We start from the raw sequence: 23,691 nt of genomic DNA, 5'->3' as shown, positions 1-23,691 counted from the left end.
CCAGCAGTGTTCCTTGGCTCCTCACGAACCGTTGATGCTATTGAAATTATGGAGATTTACACCAAACTTGTAAAATACTATTCGTTTTGATTCGAAAGTCTCAAATCTGATATTAAGCGTCTCAACTTATATGTCAAGTGGTATCCACACATTCTTTCAATGTGAAATTGGATGCATTACAATCTTTTCACTTTTAAAGCTTGATATCTCTATTAAGTCGAGTTTAATCACTGGATCAAAATCATATCAGACATTGAAATTCTAGAGATGACTCTCTACCGTGTAGCATTTAATGTCTCCATGGCTCCATTATGTAGCATTTACTGACTCTCATAATGTAACACTTAATTCTTGTTGATTGGTGACTGCTCTAATATCATTTATAGAGACTTACACCTAACTTGTAACGTATTATCTGTTTGATCAAAAATTCTCACGATTTTATTCTAAAAAAATGTCTCTTAGATTTAAAATTAAATTTTAACTTATATATCAAGTCATATCTATACATTCTTTCAATGTAAAATTAGGGGCGTTATAACAATGCTCTACCTTTAAATGCATCGTCATAACTAATACCTTCTCCTGTTTATTGGTTTGGTTTGCTTCAAAAAATTGCTCCATTTTCAGTAACCAGCCCCTGAAATCCTCCCCCATAGAATTTATGGCACTCAAGCTTGGGATATTTGGTGGGTAGTCTCTGAGTTGGTGTCTTCTACCATGCCTCGACTCCTTTCGATTCTTCAGCATCCTTCACTCTAGTTTTCTACCTCATCTCAGAGGAAGCAGTAGCTATGGAGCCTCCCATATCAATCCCCTTTGCTGACCCCTCCATCCTGTCCATAACTTGTGTAAACAATTGACGCATCTCTAATCCCAATGATCTAACTTCATCTGAAACTCATTTCTAAGTTCATTTTTCCATGATTCTCCAGCGGCCACCAATCTGCCATCGGCCTTCTCAAGTTTCGTTTGGAGATGTACCATCTCCTTATGTAATCTCGTCGTTGTGCCTTCTGCCATTGCTAGGATCTAAAGCTTTGATACCAATGATGTGGCTTCTACCAAGACTGTAAATGAAAACCCAGAAAAGAAAGCTGTAAAGAAGGAAGAAATGTTGAGAGACTAAGGAAAGAGAAACTTAGAATTTCTTGAAATGTTTGTTGTGATTTTCCATTCACTTTCAACCTCTTTTAATGTTTGAATTGAATCTTGTAACTACCTCTGTAACAAAAACTAATAAATAGCAAAATAACAGACTATAACAGAAATAAGAAAAATCAACTCTTTTGACTACAACACTCCCACTCGTAACATCATCATTGGTGGCAGATTCGAGAATGGGAAGAACAGGGAACTCTTATGTCTTGGATTCCTTCTCTACAGATTGCAATGTGAACGATAATTTGTCAAAGTTAAAATACGATTCTATCGCAACATCAATCGGAAACATCAGTAAAGCATTCACTTATTCTGTGTCTTGTCTTTGTATAATTTTCTTTGTATAGTTTTAGCAGATGCTCTGGATTACTATAACAATTTAGTAAAAAAAAACAAAAAGCAAGGAGTTTTGAATTTTTTTTTAAGAAATTTGAGATAAGTAAGTTAGTCTCAAAATTAAAATAAATTTATCGAATTTGATAATTTAAAAATAATGATTATAAAATATTCATTTAAGATGATCTCAAAAAAAAAAAATTACCATCTGAACTTAACGTCTGACAAATACGATCCTTATCAATGAATGCGAAGCTAAACTCTTACTGATAGGAAGAGTTTTGCGTTAAATCTTGGCCTGAAAACAGTGCTTTACTCTAACGCGAGGAATATTTAATCTTTGCTTTTGAAAAGAAGGATTAAAGCTGAGTAGATTTAGGAGTTTTGCGTTAAATCTACTGCCAAGGCCTACATTTACTTTTAATCCTCCTTTTCAAAAGCATAGATTAAACATTCCCGGCGTTAGAGTAACGCACTTTTTCTTTTTTAACCGTGGGCGTCAGATAAAAAAGAATTGTCGGTTGTAGCGGTAATACACCATTAAAACAGGGGTCAACCCAGGAATTTCCTTAAAAAAAAAAAAGTAAAAACAGAAAAGAAAAGGTTTTCATTTAAATTAAGACTTCCTCAACTCAGTATAGTCTCCAACGAAACTCCAACTGCTCATATCAGCAGCCTTCCTCGGTTCCCAACTTCCATAAAAACCGCAATTCCTCTCTATCTGAAGAAAGCTCTACTGATTTTGGAAAATCTTTCCAAAACTTTCAACTTTCTCTCATGGCTGAAACACTTGCTGCTTTGAGGTCTTTAATGGCCTCTTACTCTCCGACTCTCGATGCATTAGTCGTCCCTTCTGAAGATTATCATCAGGTGAAATAACAAAAAAAAAAAAAAAACTCTTTTCAATACTCATTCCCTTATACTTTCAAGTAATAAATTTTTTGTTTAATTTTGAATCAATTTTTTGCAGAGCGAATATGTTTCTGCTCGGGACAAAAGGCGCGAATTTGTTTCTGGATTCACCGGAAGTGCAGGTCTCTATTTCGATTTTCTCATATTATCATTATTATTGTTATTGTTATTATTATTTTTATAGATTTGAAATTATTTATATACATATTTTTTTATTGATTTTGGAAAATATTTACAGGGTTGGCACTTATCACCAAAAACGAAGCTAGGCTATGGACGGACGGCCGATATTTCTTGCAGGCAACGCAACAGCTTAGTGATCAGTGGAAACTAATGCGGATCGGAGAAGATCCTTCCGTTGATGCCTGGATGTCTGATGTAAATTTACCATTTTGCCACACCAAAAATTCAATATTGTGCTTCAAAGTTTGATACTTTTATTAATTGTTTTTTATATATAAATAATTTAGAATTTGCCAAGGGAGGCAGCTATTGGGGTCGATCCTTGGTGTGTATCAGTGGACACGGCTCAAAGATGGGAACGTGCTTTTGCGAAAAGGCAACAGAAATTAGTTCAAACCTCAACCAATTTGGTTGATGAGGTTTGGAAAAACCGGCCACCATCTGAAATTAATCCAGTTGTTGTTCATCCCTTGGAATTTTCCGGTCGTACTGTTGCCGTCAAGTTGAAAGACTTGAGGGAAAGGCTCGCGAATGAAAAGGCTCGTGGAATTATCATCACAGCTTTAGACGAGGTGTGAATTTTATCAAATTGTTGGTTCTAATGGAATTTGTTGAGCAATGCTTTTTTGAGTTTAAATGGCTACTTTTCAGGTTGCTTGGTTGTACAATATCCGTGGGAGCGATGTGTCTTACTGTCCAGTTGTTCATGCATTTGCTATTGTAACATTGAACTCGGCTTTCCTTTATGTGGACAAAAGGAAGGTTTCATCCAAGGTAGAATTTTAGATATTTTTTAACTTTTAGTTTGTTGAAGTTTTCATTTTTATGCATTTCCTGGTGTATTCTGTATTTGCTAGTTGTTAGTTATTACACCTTGAATGAAGGTGTAAGCTCTATGGGCTAGACGGTTAGGTTTATTGATCACATGTACGTTAATGCAGGTGAGCTCTTCCATGCAAGAGAATGGAATTGAAGTTCGAGAGTATGGTGCAGTGAGTTCAGACGTTGCATTGTTAGCGTCTAATCAGCTTGGACAGGATACAGGAGTAAATTCTGATGGAAATGGTGTTTGTGAAAGTGAAACATGTGAAGCAGAAGAAAACTATAATGATCTTGTATGGGTTGATCCTGCTTCATGCAGCTATGCTTTGTTTTCAAAACTAGATGCTAATAAGGTGCTCCTGCAGCAGTCACCTTTGGCCCTTGTGAAAGCCTTAAAGGTTGTCAATGCACTTCCTATCTGGTTGAATCTTACTTTAGAAGTGCATAAGATAAATTTATACGATATCTGTTCTGATAATCTGAAAATAATTTTTTTAGAAGTTAGAACTTAGAACATCTTAGGTTTTGGATGTTTACTTGTAACTATACACACGCACTAATCCACAAGAACATTGTATGCCACCTCCCCAAGGAAGGAAAAGGAGAAGAGATTTTACTTGTTTGAAAAAACATGACAGGATCTTTAATATTTAAAGGGACATTGTATTTGATCACTTTTCATCTTAAAATAATTTATCCTTATCAACAAATTTTGTACTTTTAGAATCCGGTTGAGTTGGATGGATTAAGAAATGCACATATTCGGGATGGTGCAGCTGTTGTGCAGTATCTTGTCTGGTTGGATAAACAGGTATAGGACTGTGACCTTTATGTATTTGTATTCTCTTGAAAATTGATAAATGTTCTTTCTGATTGTTTAAGGTTCTATCCTCATCTGTTTAGATTTGATCCTCCTTTCAAAGTAAAATATTTTTCAACATAAACAGCAAGATTTTAGGCTGTTGTTAGGCTGGAAATAATGCTTTGCCCGTTCAAATGCACAGATGCAAGAGATTTATGGGGCTTCCGGTTACTTCTTGGAGGGGGAGGGGACAAGCAAAAGAAGACCGTAAGTTATTAAATTGCAAGTTGATATCTTATCTTTCTTTCGCTCCTGCTCATTTGCTATTTTTGAGCCTGAAACCAAACAGGCTGTCCCCCCTCTTCACAAAAATTTTTGAGCTTTTGGTGGACCAACTCTTAGTTTTCTTTTCATGCTATTGGAATGAACCATGCAGGGAGACTATGAAACTGACAGAGGTGACGGTTAGTGATAAGTTGGAGGGATTTCGTGCATCAAAAGAGGTAACAATACTTTTGAGAAAGTTTTTTGTGGCAATAAGGAAAATTAGTAAAAAATGTCTTTTTGATATAACAATATTAATAAAATTTCAAGTGAGAAATTCTTTTATTAGTAGTGACTAATTGTGTTGTTTTATGTCCGTCATCAACCTGCAATTACTTTGTTTTTCTAAACTTGGGCATCATAGCATGTGAAGGTTCAGAATTTCCTAAGCGTCACATCTTATAAGCATTAGTGTGAAGTGAGCATCTCAGTTTCAGGTGTTGCTCAAATGTTGTGCATGCATATGTACTTGTTCGTGTCAGAAAACTGTTTCTATGTTACTGGTTCTGGTTGTTGCCAAAATGTTGTGCATGAATATGTATTTGTTCATGTCACCATATCATTTCCATTTTATTAATTGCAGCACTTTAGAGGCCTAAGTTTCTCTACTATTTCTTCGGTTGGTCCAAATGCGGCCATCATCCATTACTCACCTGAGGCAGAAACATGTGCTGAGCTTGATCCAGATAGCATATATCTTTTTGATTCAGGCGCACAGGTTTGCTACCAAATGCTAATATTTTCGCTTATATCCATAAACCAAAGCTATCAATAAAATGCGAATGATTTTTTATTATAGATTCTTAGTTCTGATTCTTAATCCCATAACTGATAACTTGAATGGCATCATTGAAGTATCTAGATGGAACAACTGATATAACTCGGACGGTTCACTTTGGAAAGCCTTCAGCACATGAGAAGGCTTGCTATACTGCAGTAAGTGGCTTCTGTTGCATTCTTTTTTGGACATTTGATTTATTAGTTACTTATGTTCGCCTTTCTTTTGTCACACAATATAGAATTGTAATTTTGATGTTCTTGTCTTTTCCGAAGTCCTTGGTGGCTTGATAATACAAGCCGGATATCCATCTTTAGGCATTTTTGTTGTTTTTCCTGGGTAATGATTTGTCACATGAATGATTGTGACGTTTGATAGGAACCATAGAACCCATTTGGATATCTCATCTATAGTTGACAATACGAATTCAGATTTAAATTAATATTTTTGTAAGAATCGAGCAACATATATTGTTTGTGGTGATCAGCCCAATGAGTTATGAATTGTAATTGTTTTATACAAGTCGACCCAATTTGTATTTGCATTAAGCAAGTTGAAGAGTGTTCAACATATACGAAGTCAAAATTTATGACTCAGACTAGTTATTTGTTTATTTTGATACTGCTTTTTATAAAGATAGGTTAAGATGCTTCATTCCCACTTCTCTTCTTTCCTTAGCTCTACAAAGATTTCATATTCTATTCTTCCTGAACTTTTTTTTGGGGGGGGACCTATTCTTCCCAAACTCAAACCTTGAAGAAGTTCCTTCATTCCATGCAGGTTCTCAAGGGCCACATTGCTCTGGGCAATGCTCGATTCCCTAATGGGACAAATGGTATTTAAAATTCTCTATTTATCTGTTTAATTTTTTCGTATTTATTTGAGCATGTTTGTTTGAAGTCATGTAGAATTTGTCTAAACTTCAAAATTTATTTTGATTGATTGCTTTTTATAGGTCATGCTCTTGATATTCTGGCTAGAATTCCTTTATGGAGGTATGGTCTTGATTATCGACATGGTACCGGTCATGGAATTGGGTCTTACCTGAATGTTCATGAAGGTTAGCAATTAGCTACATTTGCTTGCTGAAGTTAGGTTTGCAGCAATGAATAAAAAAATTGGACTGGACCGGCCTGTTCAACCGGTTGAATCGGGGAATGGTAGGGTGTCCGGTGCAATTACCTATGTTAAACAGGATAAATGGGAAACTGGAAACCATTGAAAAATGTTAAACTAGCAAAAATCATTTAAATCGGAATTTAAGAAATCATCATTTTCTGGACTTTTTCAATCATAATTAAATTGGAGTCATAAAATGCAATTCAATCATGTTAAAAATCAACATATTCCAATGCCAAACTCATTTTGTTTCAAGCTTAGTGCATCTTTTTTACTTTCTCAGATTCTCTTTTACTTGTTCATTCTTTTATTTTGGTTTGTTTTCAAGAGACTATTGCCGCCTTGTTGCTTGCTTTTTCTTGTGATGTTTAAAAGTGATGGAGCTTGCTACACCCAACTTCAATATTCAATTGTTGCATGTTCTTAATTTGTTCCTCTCGTTCTCGAACCTTCTGTCTTTAACTGGCAGCTCCTGCCTTCTTCGTTCCATCTCCAAACTTTGAGGTGGAAAGATTTGAATCAGAGGGATGATGAAAAAAATGTCGTTCGGGCAGGAAGTCAAGGGTTACTGGAGTTTTTATTTATTTATTTTTCTTATTTTCTTCCCTTTTTTGAAGCAAAGACTCTTAAGTCTTTATTAAAGGATTGTATTTTTTTTTAATTTTCTGAATCTTCCTAATTTTATTTTTATTTTATTTTATTTTTTTTATATTTTCTTGGCACTTAATTTTGAGTGACTATGGACTGGGTGTTTGAACCAGTTGGACTGGTTAAACTGGTGACTGAAGGTCTCACTGGTTCGACTACCGGTCTGGTTTTTAGTCATTAATTTGCAGTTAATTCATTGAAACTTTTCATTTACCTTTTTTTTCCTGGTTGAACTACTTGGAGCAGGGCCACATCTAATTAGTTTCAGACCACAGGCTCGTAATGTGCCACTTCAAGTTTCCATGACAGTAACAGATGGTTAGTATTGTTTGTTTTCCCGTACGCTCTAACTGTGGCTGAAATTTTTCATTCTACTTGACAGTATTTTGGTCCTGCCTAGTACTGCTTTCCCTTCAGTTCTTCCATAATTTTTTGTTTGTTAATGCTTTAATGCTTGGTTTACTTCTAGCTTTCCATGCATACCTGTTTTTAGTTATAATTAATCTAAGATTCTGTTTTCTCAATGTTAAAATACTACCTGGTGTTTGTTTGGTCTGAAATGTAATGTGTCATTCCTAAAATAGCTGGGGTGTTTACTAATTCTATTTTGTCCATTTCTCAGAACCTGGATATTATGAAGATGGGAGTTTTGGTATAAGATTAGAGAATGTTCTTGTTATCAAGGAGGGTGATACCAAATTCAATTTCGGTGATAAGGGATACTTGTCATTTGAGCATATCACATGGGTAAGTTTGTCATGTAACTTTAATATATGGTTATATAGATTACCCATCTTTTCTCTTCCTCTTCTCAATCATGTTGAGTGTGCATCTATCTGTGATTGTGTATATTATTGCTATTTGTTGCCAGATTACAGTTCTAATAGAGATTGTAGGCTGGATTAACTTGATTAACTTGGTTGATAAATTATTATGGTCTCCTCTAGTCTTTACTACTAATGTTTCATTTTATACTCTATCGCAAGTATTTTTGAAGTGTCTTTCTTTGTAAACCTCATAGCACGTTGAAAACGAGGGTTTGGCTATTTGATCTCACTTAAATTGTATAACGTGTATATTTTCTGAGACAGCTGAATTTTAGATTTTAATGGGTATCTTATGTTCAGGCACCCTATCAGATAAAGTTGATCGACTTGAGCCTCTTGACGCCCAAGGAGATTGAGTGGATGAATACCTACCATTCAAAATGTTGCGAAATTCTTGCACCTTACATGGAAAAAGATGAGATGGATTGGCTGAAGAAGGCAACTGAACCTGTAAGTGCATGATATGTCTATTCAGGAAGCCAAGGAACCCTTTCACGTATTTCTCTGCTTTTCTTCATCTATATATTAGAATCAAATTTGACATTTGATTCTGTAAATTTGGCGTGATTAATGTTTTGTGTATCTATTTATATGGGGGATGTTTGAGACTTCTTGGAATGAAAATGATAAGTCTCCTCAATTAGAAGAAGTAATGATTTTCATGAATTTTCGTTAGTATATTTAGGAAAATATGCAACATGAAACATTACTCCAAAAGAGGGATTGAAGATACCTCTTTTAAACAACTTTTTTGTAAGTTGCATTCATTAGGATGATGAAATATCAAGCGCCAGTTTTCGCATTCTGGCGCTGCAGGTTGATCTCGCAGTCTTTGGCCACCTTAGCCAGAGAACTATAAGAGGAGCCATCCTTGCTAAGAGCCTTCTCAGCACATGATTTTAGCATTTTCACCCTGGCTCTGATTGCTTCCCCTGCTTTATCCACCATAATCATTCTAACCATTGCATCTATCTCGCTTCTCTCAATCACGTCCTGTGATGGTAACAACTTCGACCGGGTAGCCACCCCAATATGCTCAGTCAGCATTGTAGCATTCATCTTTTGTTCTGCAAACAGTGGCCACACGATCATTGGAACACCATTGACTATACTCTCCAGACTTGAGTTCCAGCCGCAATGGGACAAAAATCCACCTATGGACGGATGGCTTAAGATTTCAGCTTGAGGTGCCCATATCGGAACCACCAGCCCATTTTTGCTGGTGCGATTCAGGAACCCATCAGGCAAGTAGCTTGGAGAATCATGGCAGCCGTTGCTTGTCTTTAAAACAGTTGCTGCTGAATCATTCTCAACTGGAGGGCGAACTACCCAAATAAACCGTTGTTGGCTCTTTTCCAAACCCCATGCCAGCTCGATAGATTGCTTGGCTGAGAGGGTTCCACCACTCCCAAAAGAAACATATATGATCGACTCTTTGGGTTGCATGTCTAGCCAAGTCAACACTTCACTTCTCACACCAGAATCGACGGGCCTCACCAGTGGTCCAATTGGATAAACGGGAGCATTAGCGACCATCCCTAGCTTTATTTTATCATTCAAAGCAGCCAGTGTCTGGGATTCCAATTCATAAAATGTGTTCACTAATATTCCATCAGCCGTGGATATCTTGGTTCCCATGCGCAAATAATCTTGCTTGTAGACTTGGTTGTTTGGTCGCCGAATCGGCTCAAAAGAGTCAACAAAGCAAATCGGCTTGCACCCGGGAATTAAAAGTGGTTTTTGGTTGTAAACAAGATCATCTTCCACTTCCTTATCAAGGGTTGGTGCGTAGACAGTGAGGGCAAGAAACCATGCATTTGAAGTGATGAAAACATATTTCAGCATCATGAACTCATCAGCAATAGCAAAAGCTTCAGTCCCAAACATGTCCACGATAAGAGCAATTGGAGGAATTTTCATTGCTAATATTGCAGACCGGAGGCTTGGTAATGCCTCACGCATCATCATTGCAATCTGCGATAAGATTGAAGTGGTTTGGTCGACCTGGCCTGAGATATCTACAGGTGGCAATAAAACAACTTCAATGAGATTTGAAGTTTGTGATAGATTTTGAAGTTGGGATTGAGAGACAGAAGTATCCGTTGTGACGACAAATATTGTGACATTGAAGCCATGATGAGATACAAGGCGTTTGCCGAGCTCAAGGACAGGAATGAGATGTCCCATGCCAGGGCTGGCAAGGAGCACTGCATGAGGCTTCATGCTTTGCATAATGGCTACAAACTTTTCAAGTCAAAAACCAAAAATTAAGATAGCTGAGGTTAGTTGGTTATGGTTTCTTGAATTTGCTTTGGTATTTATAGGCCAAAACAATAAGGATTCAATTTTTTCTTTAATGATAAAAATTAAAAAATAATAATATATTGTACCTTTAACTCTATTCTAATGCTTGTCAGTCTATGAAGGAGATGTCCCTGGATGGGTGCGTCAATAGGTCTCCATCTTCTTTGGTTCAAATTCTAACAAGTGGTCTCCGGTCTCCTTACTCCATCTTTTTTGTAGTGTTTTTGTTGATAGTCAATAGTCATGAGGAGCTTATGCTGTCTCTCTATGATTTTCAGTACTGTAGCTGGCATGTGAACTGTTTTTGTTGAAAAATACTCAAGATTTTTTTTGGCAAAAAAAAAAAGAAAAGAAAAAACTCTTTTCTAACGCATTGATCAGTTTCCAGATCAAATCTAGAGTAAGATGGTCATATTATTTCAAAGCGTGAATCTCTGCTTTACATTCCATAATTCATGAACTTGCTTGATTATTGTTTTTTCTTGCTTGGCACAAATAAGGTTTTCCATTTAAATCGATTAATAGAAATGTAATTGGAAAATTTAAAATCGACATATGGATAGAATTTAATGAAAAGAATCATCAATATGTAATATGTAAAAAATAATTTAAAAAATTTGCATATAAATTCAAATTATTTGAAATTTTGTATATATTTTATTTATGTAACATGATCCTTGACCATGGAAATTTAAGGCGACAATCATGTCAAGACTAGAAGTGGGAAACCTTAATCCAGATAGCCGGTCAAGTAGAGCAAAAAGCACGTTGCAAGTCCATTGGCTAGATTTAACTTCGGTGTTTAATGCATCTATTGAAAAAGTTTTGAATTTACTCAGGATTTTTGGACTATAATTTCTGATGATGAGTAAGGGTCAGCCAATGACTTGCAATGCACATGCATAACTCAGCATCTTTTTTGTCCGTTCCATACATATCAAAAGACTTAAAAAAAACCCTTGGAAGCCAATATTTATTCTTGAAGCAGAAGAATAATATATAAATGTATCATTGGTTCATGTAAGTATATGTGTTACGCTAAACAAGATGATTATAATAACCATGATTTTTGGAGCGAATTTTCAGATTCACATTGGTCCTAATTGAGAGTCATGTGAATTTTTTTTTTTTTTGTTTTTTTGGATTGAAAAATCAAAACAATTCATTATTGCTTCGGTGTATGATGCCCTTTGGACACGTAAGACCAGGCAGGACATGAGATACTGCCTCCCTCCTATGAGATAAACAGTGCCATTAATGAAAATCGAATGCAACGACTTTTCTAGTCCATGAACGTGCACTACGTGCTTGAAAATTCCAAGGATCATTGATACTCAATTTACTTTTGAGACATGATGGAACTTAATGTATATCTTCATTTCTTTTAAAGTGACAGTGTTGCATATTTAAATTTTTTAAATTTTTTTATAACAAAAATCAATTGAGTTGAATCTTAAATTAATTCATCATCACCCCATATTTAGAATAAATAGAAAGTGTGTTTTACGTTTTGGCGTGTTAGCTTTTCTTTATTCAATGGTGGCTTTTATCTTTTACAATGTGCTCCGGATGGAAAATTTGTCTACGTTTTTCATGATTATCGACTAAATATTGAAAAATTTTTTTAAAAACTTTTCTATATAAATTCTTAGTCATTCAACAAAGCTAAGTTGACATGAGCTTATTCTTCGTCATACTTACATTTAACGAGTTCCTACATTCACATTAGTCGATGGACATTGGCTTTTCCAAGAACCATAAAGTGAGCTATTTACTTGGACGTAGACCAATGAAAGTTGTGTACTGGTTGGGTGTATAATAATTCTTAATCAGTTATGGCGTCATAATTATATATCTTCTTGGTCAAGATGGAAATTTTGCCTAATTTTTCCTGTGTACATCAATATTATAGGAGTGTATGATTTCATTCTTGTTCACAAATTTTCTTTCCAAACTTTAATTTTTGTTCGAATTAATTATTAGTCATTCTAACAAATTAAGCTGTAGTAGCTTCATTCGCTTCAAATTAAGCGTCAAAATCTCATTATATTTGTTAAACTAATGGCTAGAAACAAATATTTTCGATACATATGAAAAGTATTCAGACAAGCGAAATTCAAACTCAACGTCAATAAAAAGTATAAAGACAAGTGAATTCAATCCTCTCAATCTTTTTAAGAAAATAAAAATGGCTACATCAAATCCAAATTGATATTGACGAGGAACAAATTTAGTAATACTATATGAACAGGCATGAATATGATCAAGCCCCATAAGCCTTTTTTTTCAGGTGCTGAATGCAGATCTCTGCTACTTGGAGCAGAGAATTATAAGAGGAACCACCTTCGGTCAATGCTTTTGCTGCATTATTTTTTAGCTCCTTGATCCTAGTTCGCATGTTTTGTCCTTCATTATCCACCAATATTCTCCTCACCATAGATCTTATTGCTTCTCTTTCCACAACTCCATCTGATTCTTCCACCGCCTTTGCTCGAATGCTTGCTCCAATATCTTCCGTTAACATCGCAGCATTCATCTTCTGCTCAGCTTAAAGCGGCCATGCAATCATCGGTACCCCATTGAGAATGCTCTCCATGGCTGAATTCCACCCACAATGGGTTAAAAATCCACCAACCGACGGATGACTCAATACCTCAACTTGGGGAGCCCACATAGGGACCATTAGTCCTCGATCTTGAGTCCTGGCAAAAGACTCATCAGGCAAGTAATCGGGGGTTCCATCAGATCGGTTCCCCACAGTGAAAAACGACCCTGCTGCATCATTCTCAGTAGGAGGACGAACCACCCAAACTAACCTTTGTTGGCTAAGCTCCAGCCCCCAGGCCATCTCTATCACTTGTTGGGCTGATAAGGTTCCACCGCTCCCAAAGGAAACATAAATCACTGATTCTTTCGGTTGCTTATCGAGCCAATCTATTACGTTGTTACCCAAAACCGGCTTTTCAACTGGCCTCACCAGTGGACCAACTGGGTAAACGGGTACCTTTTTTGCCTCTCTCAAGGCTTTAAGAGTTGTTGACTCCAGCTTATCCCAAGAATTCACCAAAACCCCATCAGTCAATGACATTCTAATCCCTGTGCCTAGACAGCCTTGATACAATGGATCGTTGGGATCCATGAAAAAAACATCGAGGGTATCCTCCACCTTAACCGGCTTGCAACCCGGAATGTTGAGTGGCTTTTGGTTCTTAACATGCTCATCAATGTCCTTTCTGTCAATCTCCGGACTAAATAGTATAACTGCAAGAAGATATGCATTAGAAGCTATGAATATGTACTTCAACATATTGAATTCATCGGCAATCTCCAAAGCATTAGTTCCGAACATGTCAACAACTAGGGCAGTCGGACGAAACTCCATCTTAGAGATTTCAGATCGGAGAAATGGTAAAGACTCTAGCATCAATATCAATATGTTTGTTAACAACGACGCATCAGGTTCAACTATGTTGGAAACGTTAATGAAAGGGAGTAAAACAATATCAAGGAGGTCATCAACCAAGCCTGGTGCTGATCGCAGAAATTGGGAGTTTGCCATTGAGGCATGGTCGGTCGGCACAACAAAGACTGTAACTTTGAAGCCTTGAAGGGAAACGAATCGTTTGGCAAGCTCAAGCACAGGGATCAAGTGTGCCATGCCAGGGCTTGCAAGGAGGGCTACATGAGGTTTTTTGCTTTGCATGGATGCTGGCTGGTGAGAACTCAGTTAAAAATTAGAGAAAGTGAAAACAATTAAGATGGGGACGGAGGCGTAAGGGGATAGGTTTCCTAGTCAATTGGCTAGCTAGAGTGGTGGTGCGAGGCTACTTATGGCTAATTAAGGTTCACTCTTCCACATTAAAACAATAATCATACCTAATACATAAAAGGAGTTTTTACATATTTCATGTCCATAAGTTATACGAGGCTATTTATGGTCAACTAAATATTAGTTAAGACTTAGTATGGCATGTATGCTTATCAAATTATCAGAGACTCTGTTCGAGAGAATTTAGACACATAATATATCTTTCAAATAATATATATTAACTCAAATTATTGAAAATTGCAGATTAAAAAAAATTTATGATCACTTCGAATTGGTCATGGATCAATTTGCTCATGTATACATCTCTCATACCAACAAAAAAATAGAACCATCAAACATTTTTTATGATATTTCTTTTTAATGTTTAAGTGAATTAGGAACTTTTTTAAAGAGGAAGAAAGATAAGAGAAATTAGAAAAAAATATCATGAGAGTTACTAGTAAATAGATTTACTTATTTTGCATACTTAAATTTTAGTATAAAATAGTGATATTTACAAATCTAGAGTTTAAATCAATTGATTTATATAATTACTATTAAGAGATAATATCTAATATATTTAAAATTTAAATCTCAATATCTACCAGTCCTTTTATCTCGTATTACATGTTGGTACAGTCACGTATAAACATCTCCTATGGACCAAGTGAACTCTTCATGCGTTCGGGCCATCTATGATATAAACTACTAATTATAATATAATTTTGTTTATTGGATAAACTACCGATATGTTTGAAGTGTAGTATTTATTTTGTAGGAACATGATAATATTCCCGATGAAACATCTGACAGAAATTAGCTTTTGCTAAACTCATTCCCAATTTTCAATATAATAGATCAATTAATCAGTCTTTTATTGATATCAAAGATTCATAGATTAACAAAAAGAACGTTGAAAAGACTAAGCACCTTGAGCCTTTGCTTTGAGGCTCATTTCAATGACTTTGGCAACTCGGGAAAGTGAAATATAAGAAGAACCGCCCTTGCTCAACGCCTTTTGCGCATTAAATTTTAATTCCTTGGCTCTATCTCTTATTTCCTGCCCATCCTTGTCTACCATGATTTTTCTCATCATCATCTCCAACTCTTTTCTCTCCACTATTCTGCTTGACGTCAACACCTTTGGCCTAAGCGCCAGGCCAAGCTCTTCCGTCAGCATTGCGGCATTCATTTTTTGCTCGACGTAGAGCGGCCAAGCAATGAGAGGTATCCCATTGAGTAAACTTTCCATGGTGGAATTCCACCCGCAATGTGACACAAATCCACCAACTGATGGATGGGCCAAAATCTCTGCTTGTGGAGCCCACATTGGGACCACTAGTCCTCTATCTTAGATTCGAGTCAGGAACCCTTCGGGCAAGTAATCCGGGGTACCATCCGAATCGTTTCCAACAGTGAAAAATGTCCCCGATGCATCACCTTCAACAGGAGGACGAACCACCCAAATAAACCTTTGTTGGCCAAGTTCCAAACCCCAAGCGATTTCTGTCATTTGCTTGGCTGACAAGGTACCTCCACTTCCAAACGAGACATAAATCACTGATTGACTGGGTTGCTTGTCTAGCCAATCAAAAACAGGGTCAGTAAAAACCTGATGTCCAAGTTGTCTCACAACCGGACCAATTGGAAATACTGGTACTTTAGCAACCCGGCCCAGCAGCTTAGCATCTCTCAAGGATCTAAGCGTTTTGGGCTCGAGGTCCTCAAAAGTGTTCAGCAAAATCCCATTAGCTTCTGGTATTTCAAGTCCTACACGTGCATATTCTCCGTACAATTGATCATTGCGGTTCAAAAAAGATTCCAGGGTATCCTCAAACCGAATCGGTTTGCACCCCGGAATTTTCAGAGGCTTTTGCTGCTTAACGTGCTCTTCATTCACTATTTTTTCGACGGTTGGAGCGTAAATAGTGATTCCAAGAAACCATGCATTGGAAGCAATGAACACGTACTTAAACATCTTGAATTCATCGGCAACTGGTAACGCTTCAGTGCCGAGCAAGTCCACAATCAAAGCTGTTGGGCGAGACTTCATTGCAGCTATTGTGGAACGCAGGCCTGGCAAGGACTCTCGCATCATGACGGCTATTTTCGTTACTATATGCGCAGCTGCATCAACTTTGTCTGATGTATCTACAAATGGAAGGGAAACAATGTTAAGAACGTTCATGTTGGGTAATTCAAGAAGTTGGGTTTGTGCAGTTGATGCTTCAGATGCCAAAACAAAGATTGTTATACGGAAGCTATGGTGGGTGACCAGGCGTTTGCCAAGCTCGAGGACAGGGATCAGGGGGCCCAAACCAGGGCTTGCCAAGAGAACTACATGGGGTTTTGTGGTTTGCATGGTAGCTAATTAAAAGCTTATGTTTTGTGATCAACTAGCAATGTTGTTGCTTGCATATTTATAAGAAAAAATGTAGGAATTTTTTTTTTTGAAAATTTTAATCTAATCTACTTTTAATAGTTAATTTCTATTTATTTAATTCATTTTAAAAAAATATTACCGTGTATAAATGCTCTTCAATCAAGATTGTGATCAGCACATTTTTTTTACATAATTGGCAGTTGCATTTTAATTTTTCATCAGTATATTTTTTAATCTACAATGACCCCAGTGCAAGGTTGGAATCGATTATTTTTCAAATCTTAAGCCTATCATCCAGCGATAAATGCTTCAATTTGCAATTGATTATTAATTCGCGCAACCATTGAAATCTTTTTCATTTCATCGGGTCAAAGAGACGCAGCTCTCTTCTTGCCAATAAGCTCCAAACCGCGATTCCAACTCAAACTAATTACAAATAAGAAGAGTAAAAAGGAAGACTTTTAGGGGGCATTTGGGGGAATCTAAAAATTTTTTTCTAGAATTTTAGTTATGGTATTTAATTCTCATGTTTGGTTTAGAATTATTTGATTTTTGAGAAAAATGTCAAATTCTCAATGGTACCCAAGATCTCGAAATCAAAAACTCACATTTCCCTGTAATATTTTAAGATTTTGAACGAAAAGTTGCTTGAATTCTACATTTGACCTGAATAAAAAATTTGATATGTCTATGTTACACTTTTGAAAAGTAAGTTTGACAATAAAATTAAAATTTTTTTAAGTCAATTACGACATTTATAATGAACAATACACAATAATTGTTCGATTTTTTTATTCACTATATGTATTACTGTGTTTTTTTAAAACATATGCAGTAATTGCCAACTTAGTGTGGCATTTGATTTAGGGCTATTATGACATTTTTTTGTAGAAACACCATAATTAATAATCAATTATTGCGTTTTTTTATTAAAAAGTTGTAATTGATTAATTTAAAATTTTTTTCTCTCGAAAACGATGTTTATACTATTATGAACATTGTCATATCTAATCAAATTCAAAACAACATCTTTTTAAGGTATCAATTACGACGTTTCTACATATGAAATGTCGTAATTTATGTCTTCATCATATTTTAATAACAAAGACCTTTTTCAAATTTTTGTTTCAACATAACATAACTCTAAGCAAATACTTTTTTGTTTCAACCAACCTTAACTTCAACATCCGTCATTAAATCTTTGTGCTATTAAGTCTATCTACTTTTTTTTTAATAAATGGTGCGTCTACTCTATGTTATCTAATTATATGTTTTACATTATTTGTTACATTCAAATGTTTTCTTTTTTTTTTTTTTTTAGATCTCGTTTTGATCTTGATTGAAAATATGTTGATATATCAAATGTGTCATTCATTTTGGTTTTAGCTCATTTATCCACAAATGTTTTATTGTTGGTTTATATTTTGTTTTTGGATGTGTGATAGATTCCACCTACCATATGTAAATATTTGTTTTACAATTATGTTTTCAATATTAATGAGAATCTGTCATCTAAACAATTATAGCTCATTTATCACTAAGAAAAAAAAATACAATTAGTTACAATGCTTATGTTGCATTTGAATCAGATGGAGACTTTGTTGTATGTGTTAGTTATTGTTGCTATAACTTTAAATACAATGAACTTGGAAAACAACATAGAGTACCTTATGGTGGAACCTTTTATGAGAGGCTACATATTAAAGAGTTAAACTTAAATGTAATGATTTTTTAGAATAATAGACAATTTATAGATAATACTAGAATGGATGCTACAATTTTTGTAAAATTATATCATTTGCTTCAAATAGAAGGGAGATTACAGGAATTTAGATATATGTTAACAGAAGAACTGGTTATTAACTTCCTCCACGTTATTGTCCATCATACAAAAAATAGGGTTATGAAGTGTGAAGTAGATAGATCTGAAGAGATAATTAGTAAGCAATTTCATTTTATGTTGAACTCTATTTTGAGACTACACACCCTGTTGTTTAAAAAACGTGAATCGATGGCAAAGAATTCAATAGATAATAGATAAAAATGGTTTAAAGGTTGTTTAGGTGCCTTAGATAGGATATACATTAAGGTCAATGTAGATGCAGTTGACGGGTTTAGATACAGGACTAGAAAAAATGAAATTGGTACCAATATCTTTGGTCTTTGCACCCTAGATATACAATTCATATATGTTCTATCAGGATAGAAAGGTTCTGCAATAGACGGTAAAGTGCTAAGGGATGCCATTACACATAGGAATGGGTTAAAGATATCACAAGGTATTAGCTTTAATATTTTTGTTTAGTATATAATAAACACATTTTTTATGTATTAATGTTGTTTCTCTATAATAGGTAATTTTTATTACCTTTCTTTTATGTATTATGGTAGAACCTCTTATGATAGACTACATATTAGAAAGTTAAACTTAAATGTAATCATTTTTTAAAGCAATAGACAGTGTACAAATAATACTAGAATGGATAGAAAAACTTTTGTAAAATTATGTCATTTACTTCAAACAGAAGGGAGATTACAAGCATCTAAACATATGTTAATAGAAGAACTAGTTATTAGCTTCTTTCACATCATTGTCCATCATACAAAAAATAAGATTATGAAACATCAAGTAGCTAGATCTAGAAAGATAATTAGTAGACAATTTCATTCTGTGTTAAATTCTGTTTTAAGACTGCATATCCTATTGTTTAAAAAACTTAAACTGATAGTGAAAAATTCAACAGATAATAGATAAAAATGGTTCAAATGTTGTTTGGGTGCCTTAGATGGGACATACATCAATGTCAATATAGATGCAATTGATAAGCCTAGATACAGGACAGGAAATAATGAAATTACTACCAATGTCCTTGGTGTTTGCACTCCATATATGCAATTTATATATGTTTTATTAAGATGGAAAAGTTTTGCAGCAGATGGTAAAATGTTAAGGTATACCATTACACGTGGGAACAAATTGAGGATCCCACAAGGTATTAGTTTTAATATTTTGATTAAGTTTATAATAGAACACATGTTTTATGTATTAATGTTGTTTCACTATAATAGGTAATTACTATTACCTTTTTTTTATGTATTATGGTAAAATCTCTTACGATAGGCTACATATTAGAGAGTTAAACTTAAATGCAATGGCTTTTGAATGATAGACAGTATATAAATAATACTAGAATAGATATGAGAGCTTTTACAAAATTATGTCATCTGCTTCAAACATAAGGAGGATCGTAGGCATCTAGATATATGTCAATAAAAGAATTGGTTATTAGCTTCCTCCACATCATTGCCTATCACACAAAAAATAAGGTTATGAAGTGTCAAGTAACTAGATTTGAAGAGATAATTAATAGGCAATTTCATTCTATGTTAAATTCTGTTTTAAGACTGCATACCTTATAGTTTAAAAAAACCCAAACTAATAGTGGAGAATTCAATAAATAATAGATAAAAATGGTTCAAAGGTTGTTTAGGTGCCTTAGATAAAACATACATCAAGGTCAATATAAACGTAGTTGACAGGCCTGAATACAGAACTAGGAAAAATTAAATTGCTACTAATGTCTTTGGTGTTTGCACCATATATATGCAATTCATATATGTTCTACCAGGATGGAAAGGTTTTGCAATAGATGGTAGAGTGCTAAAGAATACCATTACATGCATGAATGGATTAAGAATCTCACAAGATATTAACTTTAATATTTTGGTTTAGTTTATAATGGAACACATTTTTCGTGTATTAATATAGTTCCATTTTAATAGATACTTACTATTTGTGTGATGCTAGATACACAAATAAAAAAATTCTTTGGCAACAAGACTCCAATCGATGAGCTCATGAGAATATTTTAATATGAAAAACTCTCAAGTAAAAAATTGTATCGAGAGATATTTTAGTATATTAAAAGCTAAATGGACAATTTTAAATGAAAAGTCATTTTATTCAATAAAGGTACAGTATAAAATCATTTTTGCTTGCTATCTTTTCTATAATTTTATTAGTTTTGAGATGGTAGTTGACTTTATTGAAGGTCATATTGCTGAAAGAAGTAGTAGCCAACTAAATAGATCTGAACATTAAAATTTGATTATGCATGTTAAGCCAACTAATTCTTGGACTTAGTTTATAGACAAACTGACACGGAAGATGTTCACGAATTGGTTGTAATCCCAAGATAAAGACATTCTAGATTTTTTGTTATTTCTTATAATGTTTGCTCATTTTAATTGATTTTTAAACCATATGGTTAAGTGTGTACAATTTGGTTTCTACCTTTGTTGAATATATATTTATCTAATTTTTTTCTTGTTAAGTGTCCAATATATTTGATAATTATTTTCAATAGTCTTTGTTTTCTTTTCATGTTTATTGGTTTACTTCATGTCCTATTACAGATATTTTACTCTTATTTGATTTTTGATTTATTATATTGATATTGTTGCATGATATTTAGCTATGTGATTATGAAATTAACATGTTTTCATCTTGTACCAATTTTTCTCAAGCTATAAAAGGACACCCAAAATAAGAACAAAAAGTTCAAGGGTAATTAACCATTCATGGATAAGGAAGAAGGATTCATATCTTATTCAATGCCTATATACTTTGATAGATGATCTTAGATGGAGAACAAATAATGGAACATGCCATGTTGGATATCTAGAGTATCTTGAAAGGATGCTGGAGTAACTCATTCCTAATTCCCAAATTAAAGCCACTTTCTATATCGAGTCAATAGTTAAACTATTCTAAAAACAATATCACACCATTTGTAATATGAAAAATATAAGTAGATTTGGGTGGAATGATCAAGACAAATGTATCACAGCTAAAAAACCAGTTTTTGATGAGTAGGTTTAAGTAAATTGTTTAATATTAAACTATTGCTTAACTTACCTATTTTATGATTTTTTCTATTCATTATATTAAATTCATATTTACTTTAACTTTTGTGTAGAGTCTTCCACATGATATAAAGTTAGGGAACAAATCTTTCCCTTTTTTTGATAATTTTAAAGTAATTTTTGAAACCAACAAAGTAACAGGTCAAAGAACAAAAATAGTAATTGATGTCGTTAAAGCAATAAATGCTACTGAGGATGCTTATTTTTTTCAAAAGTTTGACCCTCATCATGAAGGAAAAGGAAGACAGTAGAAAAAGAAAAAGAAAAAGAAATTGGTTTAGCTACTTTGATGAAACTAGGACAATGTCAGGCAATAAGCATTATGGGAGCGAAAACAGACCAATTACTAAATTGGTTGAGCACATAGTCAATTTAAGAGCTGTATATGATAAAGCTGTGAGTCAAATTGAGGGCATTTCAGCTTTCTTTAAGAAAAAAAGCCGAAACTAGTGATAAATGTCATTTTTCAATGAAAATATGCAACTTGTCAATTTCTCGACTAATGAAGTGCTCACTACTTATGAGTATATGTTGAAAGAAAAATCACAAATTAAAGTTTTTCTTTGCACTGTCACATGTATTTAGAAAGGACTACATACGAAAATAGTTAAATGAATATAGTGCGTATCACCCATCCTTTGACTTTCCTCATTTGGATACATGTAGAACGCAATACATATTATCAGCATTCATATCTTATGTATTATTGATATTTATTTAATTAGTATAAAGAAGTTTTTTATTGCAAATAGATTGGCAAGTTATAAATTCATTTTTTATATTGAATTTAATATTTAATCTTGTATATATGACTATTTTCATATTTGTATTACTAGAAAAAATCATACTTGTGTGAATGATACAATTTCTAATGAATAATTGTATAGAAAAAAATTAGTTGTGATAGTGTTTAATTGAAACAATTGGGATGTATTAATTGAAACAATTATGAATTTTTTAATTAACAATTATGCATTTATGTGAAGTACAAAAAATTTGAAACTATTGTATACATTTTTAATTAATTGGTTGTCCTAAATCTTCAATGTGCAAATAGGGATATGTAATTACACCATTATGTACAGGCTTCATCAATTTCATCTTATGTTGAAAGTTTCTTCTTCATCCATTATTAACAAAATATAAGGATTCAATGTCAATCAATTTGCATTATATATATATAGGTTTAATAGAAACATATTAGTTAGCAGATGGTATTTATACTAACCTTGTATGGTGTTCTTATTAGATCATACATAACAATTTTCCTTATGAAACAGAGCACATAATATCCATATTCTACTTGTCATGGTTAATGAGGAACCTAAAAATGAAATTGAGTTAGTAATCAAAGTGATTTTAAACAAATTTAACATAAAAGAATATATTTTACACTTACCGACAATGTCACCCATTTGAACTTTCTACTTTTATGAACTATACCCATTCCCTTGAATAAACATAAACGAAATCATAAACCTAAATACAAGCAATTACATAAAAACACATTTTAATAAAATGATCACTTATACTTAAATGTAATACCTCTTTATTATATTGGTAAGCTAAGGTTTAAGCATCAACCTTCTTTTTCAAAGTTCAACAAGTAAAGAGTAAACTACTTCATATCAATGACAACAAGCTACCAATAACCCCTGCAAAATAATATGCATGATATGTTAAAATGTAGTATAAGTAAAAACTATAGAAGCTTGATATTATATATTATTCAATTATTACTATGAATTGAATTTACTTGAAATTATAAGGTGAAAATATTCAAACTGTTTTTGCGATACTTGACCGACATGACGAGCATGACAGTGAGAGAGCTAGAATCATGACTGATAAAATTTAGATTAATAAATCTATATGTATCAATCAATTGTCTTTCCTTCAATCCTTTGTACAGGAAGCTGTATGATGAAAATCAATAGTATCATACCATTATACTCAATACAAGAAAAGATTTTCATAGAATATATTTAAATTAAATTATAAGCTAACCTCATAAACATAATAATTTCAATAGTCGATATCTCTTATTTATCACAAAATACATCAATCTCTAGCTGCTCTATGAATGTAGTCGAAGGATAATCAAATAATCCATGTTCGACCTTTGTGAGAATGCATGCTCTTTTTAATAAACGCTCACGCACATAAATGAATAACGCATTCATGACAGATTGCGCAGATGTGGTGATCTAAGATTAAACATCTTGTTACAAACAAATATCAAATATTATTGTAACAAAATCAAAAAACATAAATCAAGAAAAAAATAACTCAATTCACAAAAATAACTAGAATGATGATTACCAAAAAGGGGGTTTGTTATACGACTTGATGATGAAT

General features: G+C 33.8%; 3 protein-coding genes and 1 pseudogene across 6 annotated transcripts; 1 reads left to right on the top strand and 3 right to left on the bottom strand.

Annotated features, from left to right (window-relative positions):
* The first annotated feature begins 2,143 nt into the window (after nt 1–2,143).
* On the top strand, nt 2,144–8,578 carry LOC111291805 (aminopeptidase P1-like). 4 transcript variants are annotated; one of them, XM_022883833.2, is made up of 16 exons: nt 2,144–2,367; nt 2,468–2,531; nt 2,648–2,787; nt 2,880–3,164; nt 3,244–3,366; nt 3,534–3,812; nt 4,139–4,225; nt 4,419–4,483; nt 4,653–4,719; nt 5,124–5,258; nt 5,396–5,476; nt 6,099–6,153; nt 6,274–6,378; nt 7,332–7,403; nt 7,708–7,832; nt 8,213–8,578. In XM_022883833.2, the coding sequence occupies exons 1-16, from the start codon at nt 2,275–2,277 to the stop codon at nt 8,372–8,374; spliced, it is 1,938 nt and encodes a 645-aa protein (XP_022739568.2). In that variant the 5' UTR covers nt 2,144–2,274; the 3' UTR covers nt 8,375–8,578. The 4 variants fall into 4 exon arrangements, with proteins under 4 accessions (XP_022739568.2, XP_022739570.2, XP_022739569.2 ...); XM_022883835.2 differs by lacking the exon at nt 4,139–4,225; XM_022883834.2 differs by lacking the exon at nt 7,332–7,403.
* A 117-nt stretch (nt 8,579–8,695) lies between these two features.
* On the bottom strand, nt 8,696–10,290 carry LOC111291807 (anthocyanidin 3-O-glucosyltransferase 5-like). Its single transcript, XM_022883836.2, has one exon. The coding sequence runs from the start codon at nt 10,142–10,144 to the stop codon at nt 8,696–8,698; it is 1,449 nt and encodes a 482-aa protein (XP_022739571.1). The 5' UTR covers nt 10,145–10,290.
* Nucleotides 10,291–12,390: 2,100 nt separating this feature from the next.
* On the bottom strand, nt 12,391–14,163 carry LOC111292599 (UDP-glycosyltransferase 72E1 pseudogene; annotated as a pseudogene).
* A 771-nt stretch (nt 14,164–14,934) lies between these two features.
* On the bottom strand, nt 14,935–16,386 carry LOC111292598 (UDP-glycosyltransferase 72E1-like). The gene is given in 1 exon segment (XM_022885040.2): nt 14,935–16,386. A coding segment is annotated over 1 exon segment (1,440 nt). The 3' UTR covers nt 14,935–14,946.
* Nucleotides 16,387–23,691: the final 7,305 nt, after the last annotated feature.

This window comes from Durio zibethinus, chromosome 10 (assembly GCF_047325235.1).
Source record: "Durio zibethinus cultivar Kanyao isolate XHJ-2024 chromosome 10, ASM4732523v1, whole genome shotgun sequence".
Lineage (NCBI taxonomy): Eukaryota > Viridiplantae > Streptophyta > Magnoliopsida > Malvales > Malvaceae > Durio > Durio zibethinus.
The sequence above is the reverse complement of the archived record's forward strand: the minus strand, read 5'-3'. Positions and strand labels throughout refer to the sequence as shown.